The sequence below is a fragment of the Panulirus ornatus genome, chromosome 67 (assembly GCF_036320965.1).
Source record: "Panulirus ornatus isolate Po-2019 chromosome 67, ASM3632096v1, whole genome shotgun sequence".
Classification (NCBI taxonomy): Eukaryota; Metazoa; Arthropoda; class Malacostraca; order Decapoda; family Palinuridae; genus Panulirus; species Panulirus ornatus.
The window spans coordinates 19,926,470-19,937,175 of NC_092290.1; the positions used below are offsets into that span (position 1 = coordinate 19,926,470).

At 36.3% G+C, this 10,706-nt stretch overlaps 1 protein-coding gene across 2 annotated transcripts in view; it reads left to right on the forward strand.

The window, feature by feature from the left end:
- LOC139747087 (YTH domain-containing family protein 2-like) overlaps positions 1-4,877 on the forward strand; it is a 141,199-nt gene extending 136,322 nt beyond the window's left edge. For both annotated transcript variants that reach the window (XM_071658894.1, XM_071658895.1), the window contains exon 6: positions 664-4,877. In XM_071658894.1, coding sequence (XP_071514995.1) covers positions 664-894 — 231 coding nt within the window. In that variant the 3' untranslated portion in view covers positions 895-4,877. The remainder of the gene's footprint in view (positions 1-663) is intronic.
- The last annotated feature ends 5,829 nt before the right edge of the window (positions 4,878-10,706 follow it).

Sequence of the window (10,706 nt, forward strand, 5' to 3'; positions counted from 1 at the left end):
TTCCACAGAGCATCTCTATCAACTCTATCATATGCCTTCTCCAGATCCATAAATGCTACATACAAATCCATTTGCTTTTCTAAGTATTTCTCACATACATTCTTCAAAGCAAACACCTGATCCACACATCCTCTACCACTTCTGAAACCACACTGCTCTTCCCCAATCTGATGCTCTGTACATGCCTTCACCCTCTCAATCAATACCCTTTTTCTAATGCCTGAATAAATTTTCTGAATACCTTAACCTCGTGGTCTGTTTTTAAGTTAAATAAATAGGTTCTACGTCTTGAAAGTGAATGCAAGAATTGAATTAGCTCCTTCTGTATGCTACTGACAGCATGTACACATCTTTTTACTATATGGTGATTGCAAACTGATTTTATTTAATGGTAGTGATGGAGGATACTATGATTAGTTGTACAGAAATTTTTCTGTCAGATCTTTCAAAGGAATTGGTGTGGTCAGGAGGCTATAAAGGAAATGCAACCATGGTTCATCAGTCAGACTGAATTCAAAAAATTTTCTTATGACTCATTTTCTCTGTCTCTTTATCATCATTTGCCATATCTGTCTGATCTAAGGCCAACAAATCTTTTCTCTTAACATGCCTGACTTTAGACATTTTTGCTGTACAGTGATTTCACAATGATAATTTCATCAGGATATGGATAGAGATGATCGCCGCAACGACCGCATGGACCATCGAGATCATCGAGACCATCGCGACCATGCAAGAGACCACCGAGACCATCGAGATAACCGTGATCATTATCATCGAGATCACCGGGATCAGCGTGACCATCGTGATCACCGTGAACACCATCGGGGTGGAATGGGTGGTGGGCGAGGACGAGGTGGACATCATCCGCACCACCGTGGTGCACGTAACTAATTTTGAATTGAACCACAGTGTATGTTGACTCCCTCTTGGAATGAAAACTGAGGGACTTTATTCTGTGACATACTAAAAAACTTTCTATAGAACAAATCTTGTTTGCTATTGTAGACTTGGCCTGAAGGATAATGTACTTTGAAAAATTATAAGTATCTTATGGACCATTGGCTCTTTCATGAATGTGAAATGGAATAAAAACATTGCGGGACAATCTGACCTGAAAGTTTTGCAGTCAAGATACTCCAAGCTGACAAGTGTTTTTTTTTTTCTTTTTTTTTTTTTTCTTTTTTTTTTTTTAGCAGTGAAGGTACTGATATCCTCGATCCTAGGAACTTTGTGACCATGTGTAGTTGATGGACCCAAGGAGGCTCGCTAGTGCCCACTTGGAGCCTCTGAGTGTCTGCCGACTTGAAACCTAGTGATGGGGAAGCTGTCAATAAGACTAGGGAACTGAAAATGCTGCACTGCACTTTACACAATGTCATAAAATGTCCAGCCTGGAATACTGCTCCATAATTGTGAGAAGTGTAGCAGTGCACTGAAACACTGTTTTCGTCCACTGTTCAAGTTTAGACAGGCACCCATTAGCACCAAACTACACCAGCCTGTTTGTCAGCTTAAGTGATATCACAGAGTAAAGATAACTGTCACGAATGATTTGTCACTTTCTTGAAGAACACATGGCATTAAGAACTACAAAGAATATGCCATTGTCATTGTTATCCTTTTGTTTCTTTCACTGTTGTGGTTAGGGGAATGGAACACAATATATATATTTAATCTAATCCTCCTATAATCGTACAATTGCGGCATGTATTGGAAAGCCGGATGACTGACAGAACCCACACGGGGGACCTGAGAGCTGCCAAGCAAAACATAAAGAGTTGGGGCCACCAGCTGCCTTGCTCATTTTGTTCAATGAATAAACAACAAAAAAATTTGCCTGTGATTGGATCCATGAATATAGAGAGTGAGCATTTTTGGTTCTTTTGGTTATCTTAAGTAGAAGCTGGAAACTGAAAAACGAAATTAACCAGTGTGATCATGTTATGTAAGCAGTGATTCTAGAAAAAGCTTTGGTGAAGAGGACAGGCTGTTGATTACCAGTGAAGATTTATATTGTAAGCCCAGAGCTGTGGTGAGAGTGATAAAGCAAGGGAAGGTTGGAATGTACTTTGGTGTTTATTTCTTAGTGCCTGAGAGTTTGCTATTGTGTAGTTTAAAGTGATATTGTAAATGCTCTTGAACATAAAAAACCTTGAAGAACCTCAGACTCAACTTGGTTTGTCTCAGCAGTGCCTCATTTAACTGAAATAACTGTAGTTGTTAGTGTTACCATTTACTATCATCTAATTATTGATATTATAAAAGACTTACAGGTTCAGTGGAATCACCTTTTCAAAAACACTTACTTCAAAATGGTATCAAAAAACAGACTAAAGATGTAAATTATGAAAAGCAACTCTTGTGACCGTGTATTATGGATGTGCTAGGTATCTAGTGGTGATGATAGAAAACGAACTGATGACAGGCCAATGAAATCGATATGGAAAACACTGGGAATGAAGTTCAAAGTTGGCAATTGCTTGGTGCTGTTGTGAAGGTCACTTGTGCTTGTTGGAATGCTGCCATGTATCAAGACCACCTACCGTTGTGTCCTGCTACCTTGACCTTTGCTGTGCCCTTGTCACAGAAGCTGCATGGGCCACTTCAGCTACGGTCTAGCTCTGATATGCTGCCTCTTGTTTGTCAGGGATGTGTCAGGGATTTAGCTTTAGAGGGAACAGCTTGCAGAGCAAATGAACCGTTATCATCATTTTCTGTATCTTGGAGCATAAGCAGTTTGTGTGGTTTGGGTACAGTTGCCTTCCCCTCCCCCACATGAGGTCTTTTTTCTTTTTCTTTTTTTTTTGTTACGGTATTTAGACTTTTTGATCATATCCAATGAAACTTTTACAGAATGTAGTTTGAGTGCCTGGAGGAAGTCAAAATGATCTAACACTTTTTTTAAGAGTACTTTTATGCATAGATGTTTGTTGGACTTTGCCATGGACTTCCCTGGTATTTCTTTCTTATTGTCTTGGAAAAGGAACCGTTGCATTGTACTTGATTTATGGATATGTATAATCAAGATTTCTGATCATCAAATCATCTTGAAAGTTTTGCCAGATTTTTTTGGGGAAGATGCATTATTTAGCAAGCAGACTTCTACTATCATTTGGGGAACTTGGCTGTGCCACAGAGTTTTTTATTACCATGTATGAGTATGCATTGTTATATTATCCAAATTCCAAAGACAAGTGGATGCATGTAAATGTTTGTGGTATGGGGCAAGTTTTAGGATGGTAGTAGATGACCACTGCCAGTGTTTGGTGTTCTCCCCTTCTCTGTCCCTATAACCAGTAGCGTAGTTGTGGGTGTCTGTGCCTGGGTTTCATTGGTATTTTATGTATTAATGTCAAGTTTTCTGTATTGAATATTGAGTATTGCTCTGTAACCTATGTATATTTTTTCTGTATGCAGATGTTCAGTTAACTAGATACCCATATTATAGTTTATGTATTGTCTTTATAGCTTCATTTATAACATGTCAGCATTAGTAACTGCCTATAATTTTACAAGTGGCACTGTCTGCTCTGCCCCTCAATAGTATTTGAAGGTTTGTTGAGTGATAATTGTTACAGTGTCATGAGGTCAAAAAAAAAAAGACATGTTCTCTTGGGGTGATGCTGTCTGGGAAAGGTGTAAAAGTGAGTGCTTGTTGGAATGATGGTGTTGAAGAAGTAAATAATAATATGCTTGACTTAATAGTTCCAACAAAGTCATGTCTGTGTGTGGGTGTATGTTTGGATGACTGTTGTTACATTACCTCAAAATGATTATATAAATGGTTAAAAATTCCGTTCCAGGTAATGGATGAATGCCATACTGTCCAGAATTGGTGACCTAAGATAATACAATTTGTACTGACAGAAATTTGCTTTACTTCAGTGAGATTTAATTGTTATCCATAATGCTCAACTTGGAATTATGATCATCTACAATAGGGTAAGGAATCTTATTGAGAAACATACTACTTTTGTGGGAAAACTACCCTCTGTAGAAAGTAATTAATCAAACTTACAGTCCACAGTTTTAAAGCTAATAAATTCACGCAGCTTAGAAATAAAGTGATTTATTCTCACTACAGCCCATATAGTTTTGTTGAAGGTAATAATCATATTTTCAGTTATAATTATAATATTTTACTACTAAATAATATGCTGAATATGCCAATTCTTGTGCTGAAAGCCACCAGTTCGATTACTGTATACAGTACTGATGGCTGAGCTTTTATCCTACAAAAATGTTCCTTTGAACAAAATAAACACTAATTGCAACAAGGTGGAGCATATCTACGGATCTATAGGTCTTATTGAATATTATGTGCTTGCTAGAAAATGAACAAATACCATTTCAAAAATGTTATTTTATGATTATTGGCAGTGGTTATGCATTGCATATTATCATATGGACATTGAAAGTTGTTTGCATTTGGCACCAATGCATTGTTTAATAATACTATTAAGAAATATACTGCTATGTTATGGATATTGACATTATATTGAGAATTTTTAATTGAAAAGGGCCTTTGAATTTAGTGGAGGACCTCAGGTATTTCAGTAACTCATGGAAAATATTTTAGTATTTTAATATAGGGTGATCATGTGTGAAATTTTGATAATGACTGTGAATTTCAAATGTTTATAGTTTATGAATACATAAACAGAAAGGGAAAGATAGAGATTTTATAAGAAAAATGGAAGAAAGCCAGGAATTAAGGAAATTATTTGCATTGTGTGGTAGAATAAAATCTAAACATATTTGGTGGAATTAGGAGGGCAGACTTTGTGGGGGCAGAGCGGTGCGGTTATGTGGTCTTGGCAGGTCCCGCTTGTGGGAATAAAATGTTCATCAATAAAACAAAATGTACACAGGAACTTGCGAGTCTCCTTGGTGCCTTCCTTGACAGTGCCTGGTACTTTAGGTGATGGTTGACACTAATGACTGTTCGTTATGAGTTGTGACAAGAATTGAGTAGAATTTGTTGAAAGAGAACAAATAGATTTATTTTAAACAACATGCATTTCGCTGAATATCATGGAAGAAAAATGAATGAGTACATATTCAAGAAAAAAATTATATTTATGAACACTAAATGATAAGATATATAGGGAGACTGAGTGAACGTAGTGTAGTTCATAGGTTTTCATGTATATTTTGGCAAAGGTTATCACAGTTTTTCCTGTTTTTTTTTTTTTTTTTTTTTTTTTTTTTTAGCTGAATCCTAGAAGTATTTAGACTAGTTCTAGACATGTTCAGTCCTAGCATTCAAGCTCTGTGATTTACCTTAGCTTAATGTATATGCACAGACACACCTGGTGTTTGTAATGTGCATTTCTTACAGAGTTGGTCTACATTGGTCCCCATTGAATTAATAGATCTTATAAACAAAAGATTACTACTCATCAGTAGTAAGGGGTTGAAGATGTTTAAAGTTAGTAGAATTTTTGCCATAGATGTATTTATGGATCTCATAAATATTTGTAAAATTATAATAAAAATATTATAGTGTTTAGATCTGCATTTTGTTAATGAGAGGCTGAGGTATTTTTGCTTAAATATCAGGTCATAAACATCTAAATTTGTAAGTGAATTTTGATATTATAGTCATCTTAGCTGAGTTAGGACAGATCAATCACTTAAAAAGACTTCACATTGATATGCTTGGACTGTTCTTCATTATTGAAAGGAAGGAAGAAACATAGTTTTAAGTAAAGTGGTGGGACAGTTCGCTCAACCCTTTTTTTAGATTTGCTCTAAAGCCCCCCGATAACCACAAACATGCACGATAACAATATTCACTCATTGTAAAAGTACACACATACATGATCAAATATGAACAGCACAAAATAAGACTCTCAAAAGTGGACACTTCAATGTAAATGCGCGTTTGCAAACATAAGGGCAATCCCCCTTACACCCACAGGTACACACTGAGGATTGCATCTCCTTACAAAGGAATGTTGACAGACTGATACATGCGTGATGGAGGAAATGTTTTTCAGCTACCAGAAAACAAGCTGCAGGAATCTGTGTATGAGAAAGGCTTGGAAGTTGACATTGACCCTAACCTGAAGTCATCATTCAACTTAGGAGAATTTTTAAGGAAACCAACTTCATCATAATAAATGTTATCTTAGCATTCATGTTTATGAATAAGGAATTATTCAGCAAGTTCATACGTAAAGCCAGAACTAGAATGCAGTTCTCAAGTATTGAAAGCTCATTGTCTATAGAAGAGGAGAGGGACAAAGATGGTATCAGAATTAAGAGATCAAATTTTTACAGAAAGAGGCTTTTAATTTGAGGGGTGACCAGATCACAGTCCTTAGGATTTTTAAAACATTGATAAACAGGTGAACAGTTCTTCGAGAGATATAGGGATTGAACAAAAAGGACATAGAATTAAGAAAGAAGCTCATTCTGAAAGATGTAAAGGAAGTCTTTTTATATCATAAGATGGTGGTTGAATGGAATAAAATGACTGAAGACATGGTTAATGCAGACAGCATACATAAATTTAAGATGAAGTGTGACTGACAGTGTTCAAGAAATGGGGCCCACGAAAGTAGAACTACCTCCCCATACAATACAAATCGGTAATTACATAAGGCTTAAACTGCATGTGAATGTGTTGGCATATAATGTTTAAATTATTAGAAAGGAAGGAAAGAAGGCTTGTTCAGGATGGTCAGTCTACAAAAAGACTGGCTCCAGCATTGGGCATGTAATGTTAGATGAAATTCAGTGCAACCAAATGCACACTGATGAAGATAGGCAAATTGAAATGAATCTTCCCAAGATGGTCGTGAGGGTTGATGATGTAAATGATATAAGAGGAATTCTTATGGAAAGAGATACATTTGTGAATGACATATTTGATTTTCTGTACATGGACATAGAAGTGTTCAGTATTTGCTGCACTATCAGAAGACTGAAGTGGACAAATTGTCATGGAAGTATATCATATTGTAGTAAATGTCAGAATTCCCTTTAACTCGTGGACCAAGAGGTGTGTGGAAAAATATATACAAAATTTACTAAACCCAAGAGTAATTGAGACCAATTCAAGCCCCTGACTTAATCCCTGGGTCTAAAATTTGGCTTTATTTCAGTGAAGCTTCTTGATAGATTCAGGAAGTAACTATCCTATAGCCATAGAAGAAAAAGTCCCACTTGGCTCTAACATTAGACAACTGTCGCACGTCAATTGTTCATATGAATATTGAAAATAGGTTTCTTTCGATCTGGTAATTTCCTTTGTGGCCACCCAAAAGGCAAGGAACTCCATGAAGGAGTAATTGTACTGTGATAATGTAATATAAGATGACTAGCAAAATTGGAGCTTTTTACAACCAAATACGCCTTTTTTAAGCTCAAAATAAAAGTATGTGTATGTGTTCCCCATTTTTTAGTTTTCTTCCATATATCCACTATTTGGAAGCATCATATATATGTATACCATAAGCCTGGGGCCCTAATGAACTTGGTGAAACAGGGTTGTACATTTACACACTTTCACATACCGGCAGATTTTAAAAGGATGATGTCTAAGTTAATTCATGAAATTTAATTATGATCCCAAAGGATTAAAGAGAGTTTTGCTGGAGAGGGTCCAGAGGAGGGCAACAAAAATTTTCACCAGTTTAGTTGGGAAGTTACTGGGAAAGGTCAACAGTCTTAGATTTGCTCATGTTGGAAGAAGGATAGACTTGAGTCAAGGAGCCATTCAACTAGGATCATATCACAAAGCATTTGGAAAGTCAAAAAAAAGTAATTACTTACACTTAAAAGAGTTTTGGACAAGGGCAATCAGGACAAGTTAAAGAAATGAATGTAGAAAAAAAATTCCAATAACTATGATAAAAAAAAAAGCTTGAGATATGGGATCCCTTATATACGCTAACAGCAAAGGAATCAAAGCCCTGCAAAAGAAAGGAACTCAAGAGCTAAACATATCTAGGGACAGAATTCTACTTTTTGAGTATGGACCTGTTCCAAAAGGTTTGTAAAGTCTGTAGTGATGGAGTCAGTAGATTAATGACTCGGGTAAAATACAGAAAGGTTTTTAGAGAAATGATTCAACGTGACAAAATGGTACTAAAAGCAGAAATGAGCAATGAAGATATGAACAGTACAGAAATCAGACAGTATTTGCAAGGTGAGAGAAAAAATGAAATGGAGCTTAGCAAACTAACTTTCATGAATTGGAGCAAATATCCATTACCAAGTAATCAAACTCAAGGACTGAGGAGTAAAGGGTTCGTCAAACACAAGGAAATGTTTGAAACTAAGTGTAGTGTTAAAAACAAAAGGAAATGTTCGGAACCAAATGCAGTGTTCCAGAGTGTATGCACATAGGAAGAGACATTACTAACAAAACTAATGATATAGAAAAGGAAGAGAACATGGAAAGAAATGTACTTGTAGGCAAGATACAAGTAGGCTCATAAAGGAACTTGATCCATAGAACGTGCATGGCCCTGATGATACCAGGCCATTTAGCTCTTGATCTACACTAACAGCATATGATTTTCAGTACAGTACTAAAGTAAGTACACTGTAGGTACTGAAAATTTTTTTTGCCCACATCTGAAAAGACCAACTGTTCCTTTATTCACTAGAGGCTTTCACAGGTGCCACACGTCACTTGCACTCTAACTAGCCCACAAGTCCATAACAATTGTGCTTCAATTAGCTAGGGCAAACCATGGTGGGAACCTTAACCCATGTGGGCCACCCCCTAACCCTGATGTACAGTGTAAAGAAATGTCTCATAATAAAAGCCAACTATCATATTTCAATATGACAGGAGACCAGAAGGAGTGATTTTAAATACAATACAGTTTTAGTGGAAAGATCATTTTCCATGCCCAGCAGAGGAAAATGAGTAAAGATTATTGAGTATTTGGTGGTTTTAAATGGCAGTGATGCTAAGAGTTAGATACCTAAACAGCATGCCATAGTTTAGATGTCAGACAAACCAGGTTTAAATGGCTCTTGCTGTTTATGTAACTCATGAATCATATTTCAAAATTTACTAAAATTCATCTGACAGGAAATTTTTTTTTTCAATGTGATATAGCTAGGACTGAAAGGATTAAAATGAACAATTGATGGAAGGATGACTGGTTGTAAGGAAAAGAAGAGAGCTTACTGTCATGCTTGTTTATGGTGAGGAAATGGGGAAAATGCAGTAAACTACATATGTAACTGATATCAATAACAAGCATGTTGTGTATGATAATGGAAAATGTGATAAAACAGCAAATATATGATTCACTTGAAATGGAAAAATTATGGGTCAGAAGTGCAGAAGCAAACTTTTGCCCTGATAGGCTGAGAGACAGATAGGTAAGTGAATCTTGTCTTCTTAGATTACAAGAAGGTATATATATTTTTTATTATACTTTGTCGCTGTCTCCCGCGTTTGCGAGGTAGCGCAAGGAAACAGACGAAAGAAATGGCCCAACCCCCCCCCCCATACACATGTATATACATACGTCCACACACGCAAATATACATACCTACACAGCTTTCCATGGTTTACCCCAGACGCTTCACATGCCCTGGTATTAAACAGTTATTCACATTATTTGGAGGTCAAAATGCTGATATGGACCAAGGAGTATTCTTGTCAGGGAAAACAAAGAGTGCTAGTATTAATAAGATATGTTCATGGTATTGGGGAAAATAAGTTTTCTATTGGGTGGAGGTTGGTAGAAAGTGAGCAAGGATAATTCTAAAAGAACATAAGAAAATAACTATGGTGGATTGAAAATTACAAAAGAGCTGTTGTAATGAAACGAGGATGCATCAGAGGTGTCTCCTCAGAATGGGTCAAAGTAGTTGTTGACTTCATACCCTGGGTTATAGCTGTTTCTGATTTATGTAAATGACTTGCCAGGACTACAAATCGTATAGAAATGTATCTATGAATGTTGATGGTTAATGAAATAAAACTTGCCTAAATGCGAGGTGATAATGCGTAATCATGGGAAATAGGCAGAAGCCAGTTGATTGAATAATAGAATTGGATTTGTTAAAAGAAAAATTAAGAAAAGATATAAATTGTATTTAGATTTGGTAAAAGAAAATTTAGAAAAAATATGAATTGTATTTCTGTAGTAACAGAGAGCTGGGCATATAGAAATAGTGATAGAACAGAGATTGCTACAAGTGTTAAAACGTTTTATAAATTGTATGACAGAAATGAGAGGCCAACAGAAGGGACTTTAAGAATGTAGAAGTCCCACCATGTACCCATAAACTGACAACTAGAAGTAGGTAATCACACATACACATACACTTTAGCCATTTACTGGCTGGCACCAAAATTAAAGTTTAATAAACCAGGCTATTGGTGTCATTTCCCAGGGAGAATGTTACAGAAATGTGTGGGGGAGATTTGGAGGTATACACAATACCCAGCTTATCAACAGAAAACCACACTGGGAGCTATACAGGAGGTGAACTTTATAGTATTCAGCTAATCAATGTTAAAATTACCTTTTGTACAAGAGAGGATGTTGAAAAAAATATGTATATCAGGCCCAACTTACAGGATGAATGACCAATTTGGTCAAACTCAAGAAGGTATATCTGCTGGAGAAGTTTCTACAGCAGGAAGTAGTACTGGTTGTACCTGAAAGGAAATGAACTACCTATAGAGGATTGCAGGCATAAATGAGACTTACCTAATTTGG